This window comes from Micropterus salmoides, unplaced genomic scaffold (assembly GCF_014851395.1).
Source record: "Micropterus salmoides isolate LMB-PRFRI ecotype aquatic unplaced genomic scaffold, ASM1485139v1 Ms_hic_scaffold_13, whole genome shotgun sequence".
Classification (NCBI taxonomy): domain Eukaryota; kingdom Metazoa; phylum Chordata; class Actinopteri; order Centrarchiformes; family Centrarchidae; genus Micropterus; species Micropterus salmoides.
The window spans coordinates 26,681,212-26,708,120 of NW_024040374.1; the positions used below are offsets into that span (position 1 = coordinate 26,681,212).

Genomic DNA, 26,909 nt, shown 5'->3' on the forward strand with positions numbered 1-26,909 from the left:
AAGGACAAGTACATTTGTGAGCTATATATGTAATGTTAAAGAGTACAGATTTAGGACAGCAGTCGCAAGTAGAGGAAAAAAATCTTTGTAATGTAATTCTGTTGTGATCTTTAAACCTCATTAAAGCATGGAATTGGGACAATATCATGCATGTGGGAGAGGCACAGATATCACAAAATGTCATCTCTGTTTACTGCAGCCAAGCCAATGCACAATTAATACCGAATGACATTTCATTGTCTTTCTCTCGTGCCATCAACGGATATTACTCCTCTAAGTTTCCCTGAATTCTCAATTTCAATAGAAATGTATGAGGGAGAATCTAGCTGGGCTTTGTTTGTGACTTTTGTGAATTGTTCCTCGGGTCCAACACAATGTTTTATACACTGACATGAATTGAAAAAGCCAAGGCAAGAAAAAGTTTTATAATGCTAGAGCTAAATGTATCTTCCCCGTGTTCAATGGCTTCTACTAAAACACAGAAAAGTCCTTAAACATTATCAATTACAACTCTGGAGATGGCTCAAAACACCAAGGCCAGTGACAAAAATATTGAGGACAGTCTGGAGATGCTTATTTCTGAAGGAGCAGTTTATGTTGAGTGCTCCAATTACAAGGAGTGCTTTAGGGCATGAGGGTGGCTGCCTTAATAAATTGGTCTTAAAGCTCAACCAAGCAAATTGCACTTACATTTGGTAATGACAGGGGCTAATTGCTTTTGCGCTGCTTTTTTGGGGAATGTTTTGTATAGATTTCTTAATGAATAAGACTGCTAAAGTCTGATTCAATATGAACTGATTGGTTGATGAGATAAACCTCATGAATTCCCAAGGGGGGAGTTTAAATGGTCACATGGCACAGATAACATGGAGTTTTAGCAAAGCAATTATAGGAACCATGTTAAGAAATGTCAATACAGCTTTCATAGGTTACTTAACATCCTACATAATCTGTATAGCAAAGTTTTATATATCAATTGTTTCAGTAATTTTTCAAGAAAAAACACCAACCAGTGAGAACATTTCACTCGCACTGTACATTCAGTATACATTATACTATTAAAGTAACATTACACTTTTTATTTAATGTTATAATATTATACAAATTTTCACTAGTTCCTCCTCTAGGTTGTGGACAGTGTAGTGGTGGAGTATCTGTCCCTGGTTCAAAAACTAGTCCCACATGCCACAAGCTGTAATGCATCAATCACAGCAGAGTTTTCTGTGTTGTGTGTTATTACTGTGATGACTGATAAGTGGTAAAATAAATAAAAAAACACACTGTTGTCAAATGAAAAAAAAACTTAAAAAATATTTTAAGGTCCATGGTGTGTCCAAATAAATATGTAAGTAATAAATGGTTTGTTAATAAACTCTGTATTACAGGAAGCTTTTTCACTGTGCTCCTAAATTTCTTTGTGTGCCCTGGAGTAGAATGGAAATGGGACAAAATCACCAAAATCGAGAGAGATGGGATGTTTTCACTAACCAGTAAGGTACAGAAAATCTGAAAAAGTAAAAGTAATATGTCAAACCTACTCAAGTAAAAGTACTTGGTCAAATAACTACTCAAAGTACAAGTTACTTCACAAGTCATTCTATGCAAGTCAAAGCAAACTCTCAAGTCTCTTTTTGGGATAATAAGTGTTGCATCTGCTGTGCTTCAGTTAAAAATAGCTGCTGTGCAACATGGTTATTTCTAGTGCACTTTGTTTTGCATGTTCATTATCTCTAATTTAGCTATTTCTGTTTTTAATCTACATGAAGGTATCAATAAGCTCACTTTAATATATCATACTTGCTTGCTGCCCAGCATACTATTGTTGCCTATTAAAGCCAACCAAACCACTTGCTTTTCTATGATTTGCCTTCTCCAATAGCTCAGACACCCAATACAATATGTTCACTCCTAAAGCATTTCTGAACATAATCCTTACAACGTAAAGGAGTACCGTGGCAATAACATGGGAGCATCCCCTTGTTGAATCAAGTCTACATATAAAAGGAAGCCCTGTGCGTAAAACCCAACAGGGCAGTTGTATCCACCCATTTCTACTCTGTCCCGATGTATCTCAAAAATCATTGTTTCCTAAATAAATGACAGTGAAATGAGTGAAAGCCAAACTCAGTTTCACTGCCACAAAACAAATAGCAACCAATGCAAATTGAAAAGAAATATGCTATTTTCTTTCAAAGGAAAGCCATGGTCTGCACAACGAGAGGATTCTGTTAATATATCAGAATCAGTCCAGTGACCATCTGACTTAGATGTAGTGTGTAGTTTTGAACACAATTTTGACCCGATGATGGTGCTAAATGAAATTTAAAACAATTTATCCCGAGGGGAACACACATTTCTGTACCAAATTAAATGAGATATTTCACTCAAAAACACAACTAAGAACTGCAGGGGCTGGTAAGTAAGTCATTTTGAGGGGCCAGAACATAGTCAATTGATAATTTAAGACTAATTGTTGGATAACTCAGTCAGTAGGTCTTTTAATCATAGAGTTGTGTGTCCAATCCCCACAGTGTGTGAATATCTTTTCTCTGCCTCTTCAACAATCTAATTATGAAGAGACTATTTCACATGCGCACAATAAAGCTTGTGCTGGAGTATGTACGTCCCGGCGACTGGTCTACATCCATCACCTTAAGGACCATTATTTTCATTTTCCCAGACAGAGGACATTCCTGCGCTTCTCATTCAGGGCAATTCAATCTCACATTTCCTGACATCCATTTCAGAGGTGTGTCAAGCAAGCCACAGACTCTTTTGAATGAACATTCAAAAGCATGGGCCTTAAGTAAAAGCTCTCAATTTAACTCATCCAATCCTTCCAATAGTTGTTGAGATATCTCAGTCTGGACCAAAGTGATGGACTGACCACCAAGCAACATTGTCATCCATAGAGCTACAGTATGTCGGTAGTGTGGCTAAAGAAATGTCAACCTCAGAGCTTCTGCACTCAATGAGGCGCATGTAGGAAAACCAAAAAAGTATAAGGTATATCCATGCCTTACCAACCTCCTACAGTTTATGTGGGTACTAGTTTGGAATATTCAAAAACGTACCCAGACTATTCTCCCGAAATAATGGAGTTGTCCCATGTCCAGTCATAAAGTAATCTGGTGTCCTGCTGTCACTTTTCTGTGCATTCCAACATATGCAATTTGATGTTAGACATGCAAACTCATTGTTATAAGTTGTGATTGATCATTTATTTATAGCTGTCGTTAATGATAAACACAATTAGAATATATTCACTTAAGATTTGCTTGGGTGTGCAGAACATACATTTTGCATTTGTATTGTATTTCTTCACTGAGGAACAGAAGTAGGTAACAGAAGTCCTCCACTCTAAAAGGATAGCTTTGGTTTTACTATATCAGGGATAAAGTGGCCAAAAAACGATTTTTACCTTAAGGTGTAAAGTATTTTCCCATCGTTCCATATTCTGAGCAGCTGGTTAGGCATTGTAATCCAGTGGGAATCTGCATTCTTGGAGTTTCTGAAGATGGTATCTGGTAGCCAAATAAGTCCAACCATATTGCTGTTCAAAGTCAATTTTTTCATTGTGCTGTTGTAACTGAGACGGCTGTCCGTCCACGTCTGGGCAAAGATGATGTCGATTTGGTATTCCTAAAAAGAGACAATCAAAAGACATGTAGGTAAGATATGCAGCATCATCTGATGCCATTCCATTTAAAAAACATCACAGATGCAGTTCTGTGTCCTAAGTGAAAAAGAAAAAAAAGGAGCAACTTCACCTGCTGCTCAAGAGTATCGATTTTCTTTTTAAATGACACTGAATAGACGGATTATAGGTTTCAGCAACACATCTCTGTACACCATCTATCCTTCATCACTTTCACCAGCGGGAGCATTTATCATTTTACTTGTTCACTGGCCCGTATGTCGAGCACAGACTTCACCTGGCACCTCTCAGTGATTTGCTTTACTCACCATTGTGCTGACAGCAAACTCTCCATGGCTGCAGTGCATCTGAGGGTGAGCCTGTGGTTTTAAATTCCACAGAAACTCATTTTTTGATGATCTTAGTTTACCTTGTTAGCATGCTACCATTTGCTAATTAGCACTAAACACAAACTACAGCAGAGGCTGATGGGAATGTCATTAGTTTGGTCATAAACCAAAGTAATGGACACAATGAAATTTTGACCTGATGATGGCGCTAGATGGAAAGTGTACCAAATCTCATGTATATACATTAAATAGTAGACGTTTCACACAAAACCTCATGGCAGCACTAGAGGAAAAATTAGAGGATCATCACCAAAGTCTTTAGTGTACGGTACAACTACTGTATGTCTCCACAGAGTTTGGTACCAATCAAGTAGATATGAGATATTTTTACTGGACAAGAGAAAACTGCTGGTGGCACTAGATGAAGAGTCAAGGAATCAGGTTTCATCCTCTGGGGACCATGAATGTCTGTCGGGTCAATCAATCCAATTGCTGTTTATATATTTTTGTCTGGACCAAAGTGGTGGACTGACCGACCAACAGAGCTAGGCATCCCTAGATCCATGACACTAGCTAAAGAAATTACAGAAATAAAACAGCACTGTTCTCATATGGTCTGTGGTGCAGAGACCCTCCAGAGAGGTTAATAGCATACATGTTGCTCACTAAAACATCCTGTTCCTTAGCAGAACCCTCTGGCCAGAAAAGTAAACACAGCAGATACGTGTGTTTGAAACCTTTAGGGTTTTACAAGCCTCTTTACCGACACGTTGTAGTGACTCTGTATGAGGAAACATGGAAAAGGAGACCCAAATGCAGACACTTGCGGCAGAGCAAGCTGAATTAAAGGCCCTTCTTTACAGGTTTAGAGGTACATGGGCATGAGTGGACCACCGTATCAGTAGAACGACACTGATGATCTGGTAAATGAGAATGTGGCTGATACAAATAGTAAATACACAGGGGCCTAACAAGGTAATGAGGGATGGTGTGTATGGAGAAGCAAGGACAGGTGACTGACAGGAGCAGCAGAGTCAAAAGGGACGGAGAATTAATACATGGCCAATGTATGTAATGAGCAGTTCGACATTTTGGAAAATACACTAATTCACTTTCTTGCTGAGATTTTGATGAAAAGACTGACACCACTCTCTTGTCCGTACAGTAAATATGGAGCTACAGCCATCAGCTAATTTACGTGTCTTAGCATAAAGACCATTTTAATTTACATCAATCTTCTGATGGACAACAAAGCATTTCTGATTTTGGTATGTAAATTAGTGAGCTGAAGTGCTGCTAGGACGATTTTTAAACCTTTGGACAGCTTTAGGTTAGATATTTACCTCTTCCAGTCTTTATGCCAAGCTAAGGTAACTGGCTGCTAGCAGCAGCTTCATATTAAGTATACAGTCATAAGAGTGGTATCATTCTTTTCAAATAACTCTTGGCAAGAACAAAGATGGGCTCATTACCCCAAACATTAAACTATTCCTTTAAATACATGCTATATATCCCGTAATGTAATCTGGCATGTGTTAAATCGTGCCCTTGCAAGACTACTGACTATGCAAAGATTTCAGATAAAGGTTATAAGATCCCATTTAACCTGTTGTTGTCCATATAAAGTAAACTAATAAGTAAAGTAAACTAGTCTCTCATTCATTCAAGCAGTAAAACGTCACATCAACATTAAACTAACATGCTGGGCTGCTCCGATGAATCCTATCAATGAATCTGGGTATTTATTTATTTGTGTCTTTCGTCAAAATCTGAAAACAAGTACAAATATAAAAAACTTGACGCAGACACATGGTTTGAAATGGTGCAGTCAGCTCAAGGGTAATCATCGGTGACATAGGAAGGCAGTGTGTGCCTTGTGGTTGGTAAAACTACAAAAATATAATTGGACATACACACACACACAACAGTAAGAAACTCTGTAAACCATCTGCAGCTCTTTAATTTGTTTCTAAATGTACTGGAGTTGTGATTAAAACAGCCACATCACTGCTGCCTAACATTAATTGGAAACAAGATGCAATTTAATGAGGGAAACAATTGCTCCATTAATCGTGTATAAGATGATATGTGGCTACTTACAGCTACTTACTATACATGGGTGTCATGATCCGGTTGTACTATCCTCACAGCCCTAGTATTTCCTCTGTTTTCCCATTCCTAGTGTTTCTATCTTCTCTGTGTGTGGGTGTGTGTATTTGGGCATGGCGCTCCTGGCTCTCCTCCTGAAGCCGCACTCATTTAGTCACCCGTGGCTCCTGTGCACATCTGAGAGCCATTCCACAATCAAAACCTGCAGTACTTCAACACCAGCTCTACACGATTGTTTGCTCTGTTCCTGATTCCTGTGTTGGTTCTTGCGTGTGCCTCAGGTCTTGGTCCTGGAGAAAGCAGTATTCCGTCTGTCTGCCTTAATCAGCGTACACTGTGTTTTTCCACCTCCTGCCTGCACAGAGAGACTCACTGCTAGTAGGAACTCACTCAACACAACTGTTAATAAATCCACTGTGACTTTCCTTTTACTCCTGTCTCAGTGTCTGCAATTGAATCCTCAGTTTCTCCAGCTTGTAAAAATAGGTGACGATGTAAACAATGCCCATGTTATGAAATTTTTTTTTAAAGTACGCAAATAAGTGTGAGTACTCCCCCCTTTGTAATCTCACTGCAGTGATCCTGCTGTTCAAGCTCAGACAAAGCCAAACATCTATTCAGCAGCAGTTGAGTTCTTGGGTCTCCTTTAGCAACAATACAGATAAAGATGTACAGTATAATGAAATTAATAATAGACTGCCCTCCTCTGGCAACCCACACCTTTTCATACTGCTGCCACCGCCTGAGATGCATTTGACCTTTTACCCAGTCTCTGCACCAGTTTGAATAGCTCACCAATTAGAATGAAGTCTATAATCAAGCGAATCACTGGGTGATCATGACCTTTAATTGTATGGAGCTCAGGGGATTTGAAAAAAAAACTGAACATTATCCAGGATTTAATGACCAGTGGAGGAAAAGGGCTGCAAATCAAATAAACAGAACTAATATGAGCTGAAGCAATCACATCTGGAACTAGCGAGTTCCAGATGGAGGGTGAGAGGTAAGTCTCTAACACAATAACACACCAAAATTTCAAGCTTTGTAATCGCTTATATAATTTCACATTAGAAGGAAATTATAACTAAGCTGAAAGAGTATCGATCTCATTTCCTCTCCCCGCTGCCTACAACGGCTTTTCAGTCTCTACAGCAGGCATTGCTGTGAAGAAAATAGGTCTTTCACCTCAACTGCCTCAGAGGAGCTGCTATATTATGTTTGCTGATTATGAGTTACTGTATATATTCGCAGTAAAATCAAAGATATTGCTGCACAGTTGGAAAAGACCCCCACATGATAAATTCATTCAAACTTAAATACAGAACAGATTATCCCCTGAGACATGCAGACCTGACAGGTGCTTAATACTGCACCGAAATACCACCTGTATAGATATTAAAAATAGCACGTCCAATTTTGAAGCAACAATTTTGGGAAGGTCCCTTCCTGTCAATGTGACAACTCCTTGTACAAAGCCAGGTTAATGAAGAAATGTTTTGAGTTTGGGTTGGAAGAAAATGAATTGCCTGCTCGAAGCCCTGACCGCCACCACCTTCAGGATGAATTGAAATGTCTACTGCCAGCCAGGCCTTATCACCCAACATCAGTTTCAGACCTCGCTTTTTGCTGAATGAGAGAAAATCCCTGTAGCAAGGTTCAAAATCTTGTGGAAAGCCTGAAACCAGAATAGGGAAGGGTGCATGTATCTGCTTTTGGAGTGAATTGTTAAATAGTATAATGTTCAGGTGGCCACAAACTTTTGTATGTAACAAAAAAAAAAGAAAAAAGATCCATACGAAGATGCATATGCACACTGAAGGTTATTGATCGCATTTTTAACTAAAAGATTTAAAAGTTTTAGCTTTTTATGTGTCACTGTTTAAATTAGGAGAAACTTTTACATGAAAATTTTGTGGCAAAATCAGGTCATTATATCTGTTTGGATTTGATCACGGGGGTGAAGTAATTCTGTGCAAATTTTGTGTGAAGAGTTTAACTTGACAATCTTTGACACTGCGCTGTTGACCAATAGAAAAAATCTCTCGTTATTATATTTATAGTTTTTGGCTTTTTCCCTTTCTTTCATATATTTTCACACATGTAATAAGTTTGCAAAGTGAAAAGTCAGAATTTTCCAAGTCGACTTTTTAATGCCTTTGTTCATCCTGGCTGCAGCCAGTGCTGTCACCCTAATACTTCCAGGGGTTTGTTCCTGCTTGCTCTATAGACCTTACATTGTGATGGCTTCACAAGTTTTTTATTGCTTTAGGACAGTTTTATAAATTAAAACCTTATTGACATTGTTTGTAGTTCGAGGTGTCCTGTCCTGGCATTTTTGTTGCAATACCACGAGTGGTCACTGGGCAACACTGGAAGCAAGTATGGCAGTGCCGTATGGCAGTGCCGTATCAGGTCGGTTGACAGCTAGCATTTTCCCGACTGGCTAATACATTAGCAGCTCTGATGACTCACAGACTTAGTTGACATCACCTTGTCAGTGCTTAAGTGTGAGAGGCTGCATGGGCCTGAGATGGTATAATGAGACAGCACTTAGAAACATATTAAATTATCTTGACTACGCCAAAATTTGTTACGTACAACTGTACAATTGTGGGTTTGGGACTTTTTTTTAATACACTTTTTACTTTATTCACTGCCAAGGCAAGGACTATCTGTCTGATTTAAAAGTATTCCAGGCTCCTGCCTTACACAGTGGACAAGAGGTCAATCTCAAATGATCATTATTTTTTATCAAATCAGCATTTTACACTTACATTAAAACATCTTGTTTCTTGCAATTGCTTCTTCCATGTTTGTTTACCTTTTTTAACCTCTGGGCTTCCCCTGGTAACTCTGTTTAACATCACAACGCTATGAACTGTGGGTAATTCCCTCAAGCAAAGTCTGCAGACATGCAGACTTATGGAAAGTGAGCATAAAGGGCTCAAAAAGTCATGCATTCAACAGTGGCCCTTGTGGACTCACCGGGAATGTACCTCTGAGACCGTGAGGCGATTGGGATTAAGCCTGCAGTATGACCAGGGCTTCAGGAAACTGCCGCACTGCTGTCTATGGGCTGAAACCTTCAGTCATGGTGCACTCGTGGCCACATTCCAATTAGTAAAGTCACAACAGGTGTTTCCCATTAACTGTCAACGTAAACTCTCTTCTCTGCCTAATGTGATTCAGTGTGGACTTTTAAGAGATAACGTGTGGAAAGTGAAATATTTAATTCCATCATTTATAATTCACTCCTGTCTAAAAGATGTTAAGTTGGGTCACGCTGAACAGATTTTCACTTATAATGGAATATTTCCCCATCCACTTTTAAATCATGTGGACAAATGGGAATATTACTCATTATTGAAAATCTGCACATGGCTTAATGTCGACTCTGATATGTGGGGAATTATTCTGCCACAGTTTACCCGGTGTTTGACCAGAATACAAATCAGACAGCGACTGGGCTGACTAATGGCTCAGGATGGAACGGAAACAGCTGGAATGTGAAGCAGCTTGGTTGAAGCCACCTACCATGATGACACCACTGCTCTGTGCTGCCAGCAGTGGTTCAGCTTTTCATTAATGTGAAAAGAGAGCAGAGGCATATGCCACTGACCTTCCTGTTCACTTATGCAAATGAGGCATTAGTAATGATTATTTGAGAATTATATGGATAAACCTTGGTGCACACTATTGTTGTCTGAGCTGGGTAGGATACCACTTACCATCACCACATTCTTTAGATGCAGAGTGCAGGCTTACTAGTATAACAACATCCTTCTGTATCCCTGCATGAAGTAAAGTGTCTAGAAACTGGAACTTTAACTAAGAAACATACAACACAACCTTTCCTGCTTTTTGATGGGTTGATGACCAGGTGTTGGTGCAAACACGCAAAACAAAAACCATCTTTTTATCTCTCTTTTCTTGTATTCATTAATGTTTTTCCCCAGTAGATTGTGCGGTTGTGCTGTTACCATGACATTATTGTAAGCTCAAGGACTCAGATAAAATCTCTATTTTTCAGCTCTCCAGCCCTTTTAACCAAACACAAGTACTTAATCTCTTTTATCCACTACCAGTCTTCTTCTCCACCCACAGTTCAAGGTAGAACTGAATCATTTTCAGATATAAAACAGTCAGAACATCCTAGTCAAAGAAACATTTTTGGACAATAAGTGTGGTATTTTAAAGTTAATTAATTAATTAATAATTTCCAAAACTCCACACGCACCAGATACTGTAAACTAGGGCAATGCGGCTCGCGCTCTGCAGTGTGAAGGTGGACCTTTCATAATTATGAAGCAAAATGCATGATGTACTGATGCATGCACTGTATCTGTCCTGTGCTTTGAGACATTTTGTCATGTTCTTTCATTGGCTTGAAATCTCGACTTGTGTCCCCATTAGAATCAGCTAAAGGTCGCTTGGAATGAGGACACAAAGTCACAAAATCCAGGTTTTCAATGAGCACAGCTTGCATACGGTATGGTTCTTATTCAGGTCTTTTCATCTATTTGTACTAAATGTGTCAAAACATTCACTTTTAAATTAGAGATTAAGCAAGCTGTATTTGTGAGTTTCCTTCCTCAGTCTAATGACATGCAGGTCAGGTGAAGTGAAAACCCTACACTGCCCAAAGGGTGTACCACACCTCGCACACAGTGCATGCTGGGATGGGCACCAGCCCCCCTTCACCCTGCAGAGAATAAGAGGGTATAGAAAATAAATGGATGGATGGATGCAGGTTGGAGTTTGTTAACAACATGTTATACTGCCCTCGAGGTAGCTTAAAGTTTGGACTTTTTCAACTTGGACCCTATTTTCCCATGTGTTTGTGTATTGAGCGAGTGTGCTGCATTTGGCAGCGAGACATATAAACATAATTATGTCAAGGGAGTCAAGTGGCTTTTTCAACAACTCCTGTGTTCAAGATGTAAAATTCCATTTTTTGTCAAGTGTGTCTTGACCAGAGCGATACAGTGACTGTTTATGGTTAAACAAAAATGATCTTACTTATTATCTTACTGCTCCTCAACAGAACTAACTCGGACTTCTGCAGATCTGCTGCCCTCAGCGCACTTCACCTACTGGGATTTAATCTCATCCGCGCGGATCGCGAAAGGGATCTCACGGGAAAAACACGGGGAGGCGGTCTCTGTTTCTATATAAACGAAGGTTGGTGCACAGATGTCACAGTGTTGAAGAAATCATGCAGGCCTCACCTAGAGACATTATTTATAAACTGTAAACCGGTTTATTCAACGCTGGAGAAAACTAACGTGGAGAAAAAACATCCAGACTCCCTGCTCATTGTTCTTGGGGACTTTAACAAAGCAAACCTCAGTCATGAACTTCCAAAGTACAGACAGCATATTAAGTGTCTCACCAGGGACACTAACACACTGGACCACTGCTACACAACATTAAAGGACACCTATCGCTCTGTTCCCCGTGTAGCCTTGGGAGTCTGATCACTGTCTGGTTCATCTTATCCCGACACACAGGCAAAATCTGCTAAACCTGTTGTAAAGTCTGTGAAAAGATGGACCAACGAGTCAAAGCTGGAGTTACAGGCCTGCTTTGACTGTACTGACTGGAGTGGTTTTGAGGCTGCAGCCACTGACCTGGACGAACTAACTGACACTGTGACATCTTACATCAGTTTTTGTTAGGTGTGTGCCGACTAAAAACCTTCCGCACATACAACAACCAAAAATCCTGGCTCACAGCGAATTCAGGCAGCTTCATCAGACCAAGGAGGAGGCCTTCAGAAGTGGGGACAGAGTCTTGTACAACCAGGCCAGGAACACGCTGACTAGAGGTCAAAGCTGCAAAGAGGTGCTATGCTGAAAAGCTAAATAACAGCTTTGCAGCCAACAACCCTGCGTCAGTGTCGAGAAGCCTACGGACACTCACAAACTACAAGAGACCATCCCCCAACACTGCTGGTACTCAACAACTGGCAGACGAGCTGAATGGTTTCTACTATAGGTTTGAAAAGCCCAGAGTCACACCTCACCCCCACTCCAAAACCATCTTCAAACAGTCACCTTCCCCCTCTGACCTCTCACCTGCACTCAAGATCTGTGAAGAGGACGTGAGCCACCTCTTCCAGAGGCAGAAGATCAGGAAGGCTCCTGGACCTGACGGTGTCTCACCACCGTACCTGAAAATCTGTGTGGACCAGCTGGCCCCCATCTTCACTCAGATCTTCAACAAATCACTGAAGCTGTGTGAAGTTCCCTCCTGCTTCAAACGCCCCACCATCATCCCGGTCCCAAAAAAACCCTCCATCTCTGGACTGAATGACTACAGGCCCGTCGCCCTGACATCTGTAGTCATGAAGTCCTTTGAAAGACTAGTGTTGGCCCACCTGAAGGACATTACAGGCCCCCTGCTGGACCCCCTGCAGTATGCCTACAGGGCTAACAGGTCAGTGGATGATGCTGTCAACGTAGGTCTGCATCACATCCTGCAACACCTCGACTCTCCAGAGACATATTCAAGGATCCTGCTCGTGGACTTCAGCTCGGCGTTCAACACCATCATCCCGGACATCCTCAGCACCAAACCACCCAGCTCACTGTGCCAGCCAGCAGGAGTCAGCAGGTGAGTCAGGGAAACATCACCTCCAGCTCCCGGACTATCAGCACTGGCGACCCCCAGGGGTGTGTGCTCTCCCCACTGCTCTTCTCCCTCTACACCAATGACTGCACCTCAGACCCATCTGTCAAACTCCTGAAGTTCGCTGACGACACAATGGTCATCGGCCTCATCCGGGACGGTGATGAGTCGGCCTACAGATGGGAGGTTGATCAGCTGGCTCTCTGGTGCGGTCAGAACAACCTGGAGCTTAACACACTCAAAACTGTGGAGATGACCGTGGACTTCAGGAGGATCCCCCCACTCTGCCCCCCATCACCATACTCAACAGCCTTGTGTCTGCTGTGGAATCCTTCAGGTTTCTGGGATCCACTATATCCCAGGACCTGAAGTGGGAACCCAACACTGACACTATCATCAAGAAGGCCCACCAGAGGATGTACTTCCTGCGTCAGCTCAGGAAGCTCAACCTGCCTAAGGAGCTGCCGATCCAGTTCTACACAGCCATCATCCAGTCTGTCCTTTGCACGTCCATCACTGTCTGGTTTCTGCCACCAAAAAGGACAAGGACAGACTACAACGTACAGTCAGGACTGCAGAAAAAATAATCGGTGCCAACCTGCCCTCCATTCAGGACGCATACACCAGAGTCAGGAAACGGGCAGGAAACATCACTGCAAATCCATCTCACCCCGGACACAACCTGTTCCAGCTCCTCCCCTCTGGTAGGCGCTACAGAGCAGTGTATGCCAAAACCAACAGACTCAGAAGCAGTTTCTTCCCACAAGCCATCACACTGATGAACAGCTGATTTCTGACTCACAGTGTCAGGAACATTCCTGTGCAATAACCCAGTAACTCTGCCTCTAATCAGCACCTGTTTACTGGTTTCCACTTATTATTTATTTATTCACCATTCTCTATTTCAGTGCTGTTCATACTATGTCATATTGTATATACTGTATACCAATACACCTACCTCAGGTCATAAGGTCATAGGTCTTATTTATTTTTTCCAGCATCCTTTGCACTATGCTCCATCACACTGTGTACATGTATGCATGTATGTATATGTGTACCTGTATATCATATCCATCTTCAACATGTACATAATGAGAATAATAGTTTACTCTTGCATCCTTTGCACTCTGATCACTGCACTATTTGTCAATATGTCTATATTGTTTTGTTCATAGTGTGTATATTAGTGTTGTCTATACTGTAGTTTGTGTCTGATTTTATTTATTATTATTATTTTATTATTGTATAAGTAAGCACATCGTGAGCAATGTACAATCCTGAGTCAAATTCCTCGTATGTGTACACATACCTGGCAATAAAACTGATTCTGATTCTGATTATATTTCACAGTTCAAATACTTCAATCAACCCTCAACAGAACTATCCAATATCATTTGTTCTCTTCAACATTTTCGTTTCTCTTTTCTACTCTAAATATTCTTTAGCCTATCACACTAACATGGTGGAGTGCTTATTCCTCCTCAGCCCCTCCCAGGTTTTGTCTTCTTGGTACAAAAAGATTTTCTAGCTCCAGTCCACCAAGATTGTGGGGAGAGATAAACCTAAAATCTAAATTAAAAGAAATTTGTCCATCACAGATGCTGGGTTCTAGTTTTTCTACAAACGAAATGTTACAGTCGTAGTTCTACTTCTTAAAACATTTGTAGATTTTTCATGCTGCTGAGGGGAAAATAAAATCTGATGTCAGTGCTGCAACTGTCAGGGCGGCAGAGGAGAAACATGTGAAACAAGAACCCTTTTCTTCAATTTCTTTCTTAATTTTACTTGAACATTCATGATTCTTCCCCTTCAAATTTCAATTTGCTAATGTCTTGTATCATTGCTGAGAGCAAAAATGTTCTAAAGTACACTTTATGCAATCATCAGGAGACAGAATGACATTTTTTGCAGGTGCTGGGTAACAACAGTCTGCACAAAAAGTTGACAAAATTCACACTGCAATCTACCGCATTTTGCACTTCGGTACAAATTCTTGTTCTTTACCAGCTGCTGTATACACCAATATGGATACATCTGCAGCTGCAGCTAAGATTTCAGAATATCTCAGTCGAGCTCTAGAATATGAAGCACTACAATGTAAATGTTATGTTTGTGGTGATATTGCAAGATTGAATTGCTTGTGAGCTTAGCAATCAGTGCATGTGCTGATCATGTAGCGGTGCAAATAAAGCACCCGTTCTCAATACCTTATACAATATGTTTATTAAGGATACAGATAACATGAATGTTGTGAACTTTTATATTTATATATGTAAAAGTTTTATATTTTTTATATTCAGAAAACTCAAACGGGTTTTTACATATATCAAACTGAAGCTCAAACTCCCTTAAAGTTAAAACCTTAATCCTCCTTTTTTGGAGTTGCTACATAGAATATTTGCTTCCACACGGCACTCAGTTATGCATTACTCCTTCAGAGTCACAAACGCTGGTAAAGCAGGAAAGATATTTTTGTTAGTTCATTACATGCTGATTGAACCACACGAACAGAACATTAATATTCCACTGAAATCTGTTCTGTTTGTGGCGTTACCAAGAGCCTCATTATATGATCCTCATGCTGATGACTTCATTACAGCCACAAAAATGGAAATGCATCATTCGGGCTTATTAAGTGAAAACATACTTCTTTTTGTATCTGAGCCATCCTGTAATTAAGTTGAAACAGCTGACCCAACTATTGTAGATTCTTATGGAGTGAATAAAACATTTTCAAGGCAATTTTCTCTCACAGCAGGAATCAGCCAAACTATTACAGTAGGCTACAAATTCCAGGAATATTCCAAGTTAATATTGTGGGAGGGCCCAAGGAAACCACAGTTCCAATGTTGCAATAGTTCTGCCAGCAGCTCGCATATGCAGTGGGAAATGAACTGGCATGAATATTGTATTTCTCTGGGTATCCAGTGTGTGATAGCCTGTGAGTGGGCAGCTCTCTCCACTGGGTGAGAATAGCATCAGGGACCCTACTGGCACCTGCTTTCGTTTTGGCAGGAACTCCTGGATGACACCAGGTTGCCTTAGACACAGCATGACCCGCAAGTATAAAAATAGCGTCTTTATAATTACAAAGAGGCTGCCTTTTCCATCTTAACATATTGTTATTGCTTATTAAAACATAGCACAATTTATTGTTTCTTCTGTATGGGTCATTCATGGTGTGCTTCGTCACTATGCTTACTGAAAAGAAAATGAAAAAGAAGTTTTCCATTTACAGAAAATGCAGGATACATGTTCAACAGGGAGTAGAACACATTTTGCCATACTGTCATGATAGCTTAATTTTGAAAAAGTTCATAATTTAAGAAATTAAGCAACTTTCTGGAAAAAGCCTATTTGTATGTGGCATACTTGCCTGAGTCAGCCCTGGCTAGCTAACATGACATGGAATTCCAGTAAGAAACAGCAGCTAGCAAGATGCTAACCGAGACTGTACACAAAGTTAGCTGTACAAATAGTGAGAAATGAACTGTGAGTGTTCCAAATCATCAACCAGCAACATGGGTTGAAAGCGCGCACACACACACAGAAGTAAAATTAGAGTTAAAAAAAGTAGTGTTACTAGTTCAAAAAGTAATAGTCAGAATGTCTTCTCAGCCTTTAAATTCACTGAAATTCTATGCTATTTAATTTGTGCACAGGTGTGGTGGCGTCACTGAGGTTCTGCAGACAGAATCTTTCCCCTTTTTTTCTCTGGTGTCTGCAATTTTGTCATTTAGTCTTTTCTTTAAATCTTGGTCATTACTTTCCTGCAGAGATATGCTGTTAATCAAAGGGTGTTGCAGAAAAGAGTTTTATGAATATATTTAAGTTTATTAACATGGTACACTATTTGCCAGTTATCCATCATGTATTACTTAAATGTCAAAACTTACATATACATGTATTTATACTTTTGTGGCTGTTTATCAGCAGGGAAACTCCCTGCTGATAAACATAGGGAGGAGGTTCAGCTTGGCTTTCACATCCAGTCTTTGATTAATTTCATGGGGAGTGTGAACTTCCCAGCTTTGGAAATCCTTTTGCGATACTTTCAAATTAAATAAACACTTAAACATAATCACTTGAATAAATACACAAATAAATTAATAAATACTTGAAATACTAAATAATGAAATAACTCAATTATTCAACTTAACTCATTATGTAATCTGTCATCAGTCTTCATTCCACACATCTACTGCTATGTTTAGATTTTCTTTAAACCATGGCCAGTTTATTTTAAAAATTGCCTACAAAATTGATGTTTGAACATGTCAGTCACAGTGAGGATCTGTGACTCTTAAGGCCACCAGCCATTCACAGAGAAAACTTGTATAGTATTGTAGCATGGAATTGTTGGTCCTTTTCTTCTTCTACATGTAGTAGAGTTGTCCTTCACTGAATCAATGAAACAAAAAAAGTGTTTCTTTTGTGTGCTATGCTCAATCACTCAGTGAGTGAGTGTATCCCAGCACACAAGCTCAACTGAAATGACCATAGATCTGTGCAGAGGTGGAAAGTAACAAATTAAAATTACTCATGTTACTGTAATTTTTTTAAATCGTTAATTTTACTTTTACTGAAGTATATTTTGTAAGTATTGTACTTCGCTACATTTTCAATCACATCCGTTACTGATTTTAAAAAAGTGCAAGGAAGAACTTGCGACCACTTTGGCTTCAAGTGAACCAGAACAGCAGCTTTATCATGATGCAGTGTAAACTGTGAAAACATCCTGTATTAAGTTACTGCTAATGCTAACTGAACATTTTCTGCTGCTGCAGCTTCACATTAAAAGCATTTAACTGGGATAACACAAGTGTACTTTTATAAGTAGTCACAGGAAAGGCAATCTGTAAGTGAGATCAGCGCTGACCATGTCGTGTAGACAGCTACAATGCATCAATACAAGACAACTGTCACAACAGTTTTCTGACAGCGGACCAGTTTGAAATATTGCAAGTAATGTAACAGTTAGCAGCAGACACAATCGTCTCGGGTTACGTATGTAACCCTGGTTCCCCGAGAAGGGGAACGAGACACTGCGTCGGTTACGACACTATGGGAACGCCTCTAGGCGTAGCAGGTCTGAATGTGAATGAAATCACTCCAATCCTATTGGTTTGTTGCTAGAACGGTAAGGTGTGACGGAATAATCGGCGGAGTATAAAGCATACCTGTACACACTCATCATTAGCTTAAACTATGAAGCAGGCGCTTCAGGCGGGGAGAGAGGTGCGGCGGGCCGACGCAGTGTCTTGTTCCTCTTCTCGGGGAACCAGGGTTACATACGTAACCCGAGACGTTCCCCTTCGAAAGAACTCGAACTGCGTCGGTTACGACACTATGGGAACGAGATACCCACTAAACTGTGCCGAAAACCCCGCCTGCCCCAGTGTGCAATAAAGTGGCACGACTAAGAGGAGAGCGCACAAGTGCCAGGTGCCGAAGGAAGGTAAAGACTGTAAAACCGAATGAATGTGGGCGGAGTGGCCCAGCCAGCCACTACACAAACAAATCCTGCAAAGAGGCCCGGAAATCGAGAGGCCTGCCTCTGGTAGAATGAGCCCTCACAGCCACAGGTGAAGGCAAACCGCGCACCTGATAGGCCAGGGAAATAGTCTGAACAATCCAGTTGCTAATAGTATGTTTGGATGCAGGGAGCCCAGCCCTAGGGGACCCAAAACACACTAGCAGCTGGTCAGCCTTCCTCCAACGGGAGGACTTCAGAGTTTAAATACTCAGTGCTCTGACAGGGCAGAGCAGAGCAGATGAAGTCTCCCGTCCTCCACCGTCACATGAGGTGGAGGATGAAATGCCTGCAGCACTGTGGACCCTGCCGCACAAGAAGGCACTTTAGGGATGTATCCTGGACGAGGGTGCATGATAGCCCTAATATTCCCCGGGGCAAACTCCAGGCTTTGCGGGGAAACCGAAAGCGCTTGGAGATCCCCCACCCTCCTCAGAGAGGTGATAGCAAGAGAAAGGCCATCTTGAGGGTCAAGTGCTTAGCCTCAGCTGACTCCTGGGACTTAGAGGGACCTGCCACAGCGGGCCGTCCAGGAGCAACACCCGGGTTGGCCAGAACGGGGCTACGAGCAGTAGGCCGACATTGTTCTGGCGGACCCGCTCCAGAACCCCCGAGAGCAGAGCGACTGGGGGAAAAGTGTACAGACGTAGCCTCGGCCACGAATATACCATGGCATCCAGACCCAACGGGCTGGAGGAACGAGAGAAAACCATAGTGGGCAGTGTGTAGTCTCTTGAGACACAAACAGATCCACGTCTATGGGGCCGAACTCTCCGCACAAGAGCTCCACCACTTCGGGGTGAAGTCTCCATTCCCCGGGCCTCAGCCCATGCCTCGACAGCAGGTCTGCTCCCTGATTCTGCGTCCCTGGGAGATACATCGCCCTGAGCAATAGTAACCTCTGCTGGGACCACAGGAGGATCTGACGCACCAGTCTGTACAGAGGGCGCGAGCGCAGACCGCCCTGGTGATTCAGATAGGCCACCACTGCTGTGTTGTCGGAACGAACCAGGACGTGGTGGCCTTGGAGATCGGGCAGGAAACTCCTTAGAGCCTGGAACACCGCCAACATCTCCAGACAGTTGATATGCCACTCGGACTGATGCACCTGCCAGGATCCCCTTGCAAAGCAGCCGCCCATGACCGCGCCCCAGCCCGTGATGGAGGCGTCTGTCGAAATGACCAGCCGGCGACAAGACCCTCCCAGCATGGGCCCCTGGGACAGGAACCAAGTTTCCTTCCAAACTGATAGGGAACGAATACACTGGAGCGTAACCCAAATCAGACAGAAAGGATTTCCCCTCGGGGAAAAACCCTTGGTCCTTAGCCACCACTGCAGGGGTCTCATGTGCAGCAGTCCAGATGGTATTACGCTGGACGCAGCCGCCAGGAGACCCAACACTCGTTGTAAGTGTTTTATAGTGATGGCGTGGCCTAACTTCACCCCTTTCATGGCAGCCAATATGGTGTCGACACGTGCCGGAGACAATTGTGCCCGCATCGTTGTCGAATCCCATACTACCCCTAGGAACGTAGTCTGTTGGGTGGGCGCCAGCACACTCTTTTTGCGTTGAGCCTCAGCCCTAAACGCAGCAGATGAGCCAGAACGACATCTCGATACCGAACCGCCAACTCGAGACTGGGCTAGGATGAGCCAGTCGTCGATGTAGTTGAAAATCCGGATGCCCTGGAGCCTCAGCGGGGCCAGTGCTGCATCCATACACTTGGTGAATGTGCGAGGGGAAAGTGCCAGGCCGAATGGAAGAACCCGATACTGGTAAGCCACACCCCCGAAGGCGAACCTCAGGAACTTCCTGTGAGAAGGACGGATAGAGACGTGGAAATAGGCGTCCTTTAGATCTATCGTGACGAACCAATCCTCGGATTGGATGTGCGTCACGATGGCGGGGATGGTGAGCATCTTGAACGTGAATCTCCACAGAGACCGGTTTAGAACCCGCAGATCCAAAATAGGGCGCAGCCCTCCGTCCTTCTTGGGGACTATGAAGTACCGGCTGTAGAACCCAGCGTCTCTGTCTGGGGGGGAGACACGTTCCACGGCCCCTTTCCTCAGCAGAGTAAGAACTTCCTGTCCCAACACCGGACCTTGCTCCGGGCGGACCACAGTCCAAACCACCCCGTTGAATTTTGGAGGGCGGGTTTTGAACTGTAGTCGATACCCATCTATGGCAGTGCGCAGGACCCATGGAGAAATGTTCGTCAGGCTCCGCCAAGCCTCTGCAAAGTCTGCCAACGGAACCAGCCCCTCGGGGCTGTTGCTCGGGTGTCTCGTGTGATCTTCTGGTGGACCCCTGAAGCCCCAGAACGGCAGGGGATAGCCACCGAAGATCCACGGTGAGTGAGTCTGGACGCCGCCTGACTGCAGACCCTTGGGGCAGGAAGTACGGCGTGGACTCGATGGTGGCAGGTGTGTCCCGAACGTGTAAACGGCGGGATAACATCACCCGTTGCCACGGCGGAGGGGACCTCGTTCGGCCTCCGGGGTGGGGTGGGGTGGGGGGTGCTGGAGGGGAGAAAAGACTCCCCTACCCAGGACTACTTCAGGACCTTTTCCCTGAGCTCCGTCGGGACTGGATGACGGTCCTCAGATCGCATCTCTCAGAAGGCTGAGGTTGAGAGCGCCACGGGGAGAACACATCCGGCCATCCTCGGAAAAGAGAGCCATGTGGGACCTCAGTACCCGCATGGAAAGGGCTTCGCAATGGCCGCAGGTAGCCCCCTCGAGAGCTGCCCGGGCGTGCTCCATTCCCAAACATGAGACACACATCTCATGAGAATCTCCATCCGTGATGTACCGAAGGCAAGGAAAAACACACCTTCTGTACTTCTGGTTGCCGGACATGCTGGTAGACTTCTTCTTCATAAGACACACTGCTTGTAGGACTTGAGCTTTCTTCAAACAACATACAGAGCGCCTGCTGAATAGAAAAAAGCTAATGATGAGTGTATACAGGTGTGCTTTATACTTCTCCGGTTATTCCGTCACACCTTACCGTTCTAGCTACAAACCAATAGGATTGGAGTGATTTCATTCACATTCAGACCTGCTATGCCTAGAGGCGTTCTGTTACGGCTGCCACCGCCCCCACCTGTATTTGCCTGTGCTTTCAAGTGGACTATCTGTTATGCTGAGCAGGCTGTGCAAGCCCACGCGGAGGATTGGCTGCACAAGGAGAGAAGGCCCGCCTACTTCCTGGGTTTCCAGTTACCATGCCCTCGATTGGTGCGGCATGCTCTACGGGCCAATCAGATGGAGACCGTGACAACCACCACCTGCTTAAAAGCCTGCCGGGTCTGCCATTCGAGGCAGCAATCTGACCTGAGTTGCTTGCCTCGGGAACGCCTGTCTTAGAGATTATAGTAGTGTTTTGTAACCCGTGCTAGACTTTGTGTCTTGACATTGTGTGTTCACTGTGTGAAGGTAAGAGAGTGGGCCAGGGCTAAGCTTAGCTATCACTGACACCTTTCTTGCACACACCTAGTTGTTTTATGTTAGTTTTCACCAGGTTCAGGGGTGCTGTGCGTTTTGTGTTGTGTTTTTCAAATGCCGTAGGTTAGTGAGCTTTTGGTTTATTCTTGTTTTGTAGTATCTCTGTAAGCAGTAATCCTCCTTTTGAGGATCTCCTTTTGTTATAATTGTTTGTTGATTTCCACAGCACCCATTGGCCCATCCTCTGTTTGTGCTCCACTTGCATTATTTCAAATAAATGCCCTTTCAAACCAACAACATCTGGTTTATGTTTATGTCCCTATACCCCTAGACACCTTGGGACGTAACATAAGTGGGGGCTCGTCCGGGATAATCAAATAATTGATTCCGGGGGAAAGGATATTTATTGGAATAGGGTAAGGGAGCACACTTAATTGATAAGCTGGTACAGCTGATTGTGTGTAGATGCAATGGCTTCTGAGCGTTTTGATGTGGAGTCATTTTTGGTAAATCTGACTCATGACAAAGTTCACGCCTGTAGGAAGGATGACCTGGTTAAAGTAGCAAGTCACCTCCAGATTCCGGTAAGTAAAACAATGTTAAAAAGGGATCTGAAACCATTAGTTGTGGCTACATTGTTGGAGAGAGGGCTGCTTGAATTACCTGTGGCAGTAGAGTTAGAAACGCTTCCGGTGGCTGGCTCCACGGAGACCGAGGGGGTGCAGACCCTTAAGCCACAACCAGTCTCTAGGTGGGACGACGAGGTCGGTGGAGGGTTAAAGACACCAGTCACGCTGCCACGTTATGACCCTTCCCCTGAGAGCAGTGCTCGTTCCAGAGATGGGGCCCGTATAAAGGTTCGCCTGGCCCGTCTCCAGCTTGAGGCCCAAGAAAGGGAACGTCAGCAGCACATGCAACTTCAGCTTGAAATCAGAAAGCTGGAAGTAGAGGCTGATAAGGCTGTAAGGCTACGGAAGCTCGAGCTTGAAAGCTCCCAGGCGAGGCAAAGACCGCCTGCTGCTGCACCAGGTATATCATCCGCCTCTCCACCCTAAATTCTGCTAGTCCAATTTCTCTGGCCTTTGATGTTAGCAAGCATATTGCTCTAGTGCCATTGTTCCGGGAATCTGAGGTTGACTCTTACTTTAGTGTATTTGAGCGCATTGCAGTTGCCTTGCAGTGGCCAACAGAGGTGTGGCCACTACTGCTCCAGTGTAAGCTCCATGGCAAGGCCCAGGAAGCCATTGCAGCGCTCTCTTTGGAAGAGAGCTTAGACTATGAGTCGGTTAAGTCTGCCATTCTTCGTATTTACGAACGAGTTCCTGAGGCCTACCGGCAGAAATTTAGGAGTCATAGGAAGTCACAGAACCAGACTTACACTGAGTTTGCGAGAGAGAAGGGGGTGTATTTGATAAATGGACTTCGGCCTGTTCTGCTGATAACTACAGTGCTCTGAGAGAGTTGTTACTGGTGGAGGATTTTAAAAAGAGCCTGCCAGAACGTATTGTTGTGTACCTAAATGAGCAGAAGGTAACAACTCTAGCTGCTGCCTCAACAACGGCCGATGAATATGTACTAATCCACAAAACTGTTTACGCTCACTCCCCTGAAAGACCACGTAGAGCACCAGTATCACCTCCCTCTGTCCACAAAACACAGGGTGGGGAGAAGGAGGAAAGGAAATGTTATTACTGTCATCTGGCCGGTCATGTTATTGCTACCTGCCCAGCCTTGAAACGCAAAGAACAGTCTTCACGCCCTTCCCAGCCTAAAGGCGTCGGTCTAATTAAAACTCAGCGTAGTACAAGAGTTGAGGGTAACAGATGCAATGAGTTGGATGCCTGCTTTAAGCCGTTTGTTTTTGAAGCACGTATTTCACTCACTGGCCTGCCTGTGGATCAGCGCTCTGTCCGGGTACTGAGGGATACTGCGTGTTCCCAGTCAGTAGTTTTGACATCGGCATTGCCCTTTTCGGAACATTCAGCTTGTGGGTTCGGTTCAGTGCTCCGCGGCATTGAGATGGGTTACGTTCCACGTCCGGTGCACCGTATCCACATTCAATCTGACTTAGTTACAGGGTTCTTTCCTGTTGCTGTTTGTGACGCTCTACCCATTCAGAGTATTGTACTTCTACTAGGGAATGATATTGCGGGAGGGAAGGTGACGCCCACGTTGGAGGTGCTGGATTCTCCTCGGTGCGGCAAGTTCCCAACCGACAATCTGTCTTCTTCAGTGTTTCCTGCTTGTGTGCTCACTCGTGCACGCACACGGTTGCTCCAGGATGAGTGCGACAGTTCAGATGTTTCCCTAAACGACAGTGTACTCATGCCAATGTTTTCAGGTGAAACTGAGGTGGTGGGAACCAAGGAGCAGGCCGACGTGCAACCCCTGCCTGAGGCGGTTGAATCACAGGACTCTCCCGGCTCAGATTCACTTCCAGTTACACGAGGGCGCCTGGCGAATGCACAGAGAGGAGATCCAACACTGCAGCGTTGTTTCAGAAGTGTGGTAAGTGTCAACGATAACGCAAGTGTGGAAAAAGTGGTTTTCCTGCTAGACCAGGACGTCTTAGTTCGCAGATGGTCCCCTCTCCCAGAGACTGATGCTGATTGGAATGTTGTTTACCAGATAGTCGTGCCTTCTCTGTATAGACAGCATGTGTTATCAGTTGCGCACGAAAGCAAATGGTCAGGACACTTGGGGGTAACGAAAACTTATCAGCTCATTCTTAAGCACTTCTTTTGGCCAGGGTTAAAGTCAGATGTAGCAAAGTTTTGCCGTAGTTGCCATGTGTGCCAGATAGCAGGAAAGCCAAACCAAACAGTCCCTCCTGCCCCGTTACATCCTATTCCTGTAATGGAAGAGCCATTCGACCGAGTGATAATAGACTGTGTGGGTCCGTTACCCCGCACCAAGAGCGGAAACCAATATATACTCACCATTATGTGCGCGGCAACCCGTTTTCCCGAAGCAATTCCCCTTCGTAATATTACAGCCAAAGCTGTAGTTAAGTCCCTCACCAAGTTCTTCTCTACCTTTGGTCTTCCACGTGTAATACAGTCAGACCAGGGTTCTAACTTTCAGTCCAACCTCTTTAAACAGGTGCTCGGCACATTAAATGTTAAGCATGCAGTGTCCTCGGCATATCATCCTGAGTCCCAAGGGGCTCTGGAGCGTTGGCATCAGACTCTCAAGTCCATGCTGCGTAAATATTGTTTAGAAAACCGAACGGATTGGGATGAAGGGATTCCATTTGTTTTGTTTGCAGCACGTGAAGCCGTTCAGGAGTCTTTGGGCTTCAGCCCTGCTCAGCTCGTGTTTGGGCATACCCCCCGTGGCCCGCTTAAAACGTTGCATGACCAGTTTGTGTCGCTCAAATCGTCGCCGGTCAGTAATGTATTAGATTATGTCAGCCACTTCCGTGAGCGGCTACACATCGCGAACGCACACGCTAAACGGTCCTTAACAAATTCACAGAGAGTGATGAAGCGCCACTATGACCGTTCTGCTGTGGCTCGCTGTTTTCATCCTGGCGATTGGGTACTGGCGTTGCTGCCCACGCCGACGTCGGTGCTATCTGCTAAATTTACGGGTCCATATGAGGTCCGTGAACGCCTCAGTGACACGGACTACATTCTCAGTACTCCCGAGCGAAGGAGAAAAACGCGCGTTTGTCATATCAACATGCTCAAAATATATCAACCTAGAGAGGATAGTAAGCGCTCTGTAGGTGGACCTGGTCCTTCACTCGTTACTTCGCCTCCCCAGAGCGCGGCACTGATCGTAACTGATCCTGCGCTCTCCCCCGACTGTGATGACCTGCGGCCGCGTCACCCAGTCCAGTTAGGCACTCGACTCCCTAATTCAGAGGCGATAGCAGAGTTACCGTCCCAGTTATTACATTTACCTGCTGAACATCGACAGGATGTAATCAACCTTGTCGACAACTTCACCTGTTTGTTCAGCGATGTACCGACCAAAACGACTGTAATACAGCATGATATTGAACTGACTGACCCGCGCCCCATAAAGCAACATCCGTACCGGGCAAACCAGACAAAACGGGAACTGATGAAAGGAGAAGTGGAATATCTTCTTCAGAATGGGTTTGCTGAACCCAGTTCTAGTTCATGGAGTTCACCCTGCCTTGTTGAGGCTAAATCTGACGGCTCACCTCGCTTCATTACTGATTTTCGTAAGGTAAACTGCGTAACTGTGCGTGATTCGTACCCCTTGCCGAGAATGGAAGACTGCGTTGACAATCTGGGGAATGCCAAGTTTGTGAGCAAACTGGACCTGTTAAAAGGTTACTGGCAAGTACCTTTAACTGACCGTGCTGCAGTTATTTCAGCGTTTGTTACGCCAGACCATTTTGCTCAATATTCCGTCATGGCGTTTGGTATGTGTAATGCTCCCGCTACCTTCCAAAGACTAGTGAATACTGTGCTATCTGGAGTGGGTAACTGTAACGCATATTTGGATGACTTGATTGTGTATACAGACACGTGGAAGGAGCACCTACGCGTCTTGGAACAGGTCTTCAGTAGTGTGAATTTGGAAAGGCGACCGTCACCTATTTGGGTAGACAGGTCGGGCAGGGACAGGTGCGACCTGTTGAAGCAAACATCTGTGTAATTTCACTGTGCCCGGCCCCCACTACACGTAAAGCGCTGCGTTCGTTCCTGGGAATGGCGGGGTATTACAGAGCTTTCTGCCGTAACTTCTCCACTGTTGCTCAGCCACTAACTCGTTTACTGAGCCCCAAGGTTGATTTTGTGTGGTCTTCAGACTGTCAAGCCGCGTTTGATAGCCTCAAGGCGCTCCTGTGTCATGCACCTGTGCTTGCGGCTCCGGATTTTGCCAGGCCGTTCAAGCTTGAGGTGGATGCCAGTGCGGTAGGGGCAGGCGCTGTTCTCTTACAGGAAGATGTAGAGGGGATCGATCACCCAGTGTGTTACTTTTCCAGGAAATTTAACAAACATCAACTTAACTATTCCACCATTGAAAAAGAGACACTTGCCTTGTTGTTGGCCTTACAACACTTCGAGGTCTATGTTGGGTCCAGCTCCCTGCCGGTTGTGATTTACACTGATCATAACCCCCTGGTTTTCCTCTCACGCATGTATAACCACAATCAGCGCCTAATGCGTTGGGCCCTGATCATTCAGGACTACACCTTAGATGTCCGCCACAAGAAAG

The 26,909-nt window shown here is 44.1% G+C and overlaps 1 protein-coding gene across 6 annotated transcripts in view; it reads right to left on the reverse strand.

Moving 5' to 3' along the window:
* Positions 1-26,909, reverse strand: part of LOC119901140 (gamma-aminobutyric acid receptor subunit gamma-3) — an 86,634-nt gene that overhangs the window by 17,144 nt on the left and 42,581 nt on the right. For 2 of the 6 annotated variants that reach the window (XM_038716641.1, XM_038716645.1), the window contains exon 4: positions 3,422-3,642. In XM_038716641.1, the coding sequence (XP_038572569.1) occupies positions 3,422-3,642 (221 nt within the window). Of the gene's footprint in view, positions 1-3,421; positions 3,643-8,870; positions 9,059-9,081; positions 9,186-26,909 lie in introns of those variants that run through there. The other 4 variants (XM_038716643.1, XM_038716646.1, XM_038716642.1 and 1 more) reach the window with 4 other exon arrangements.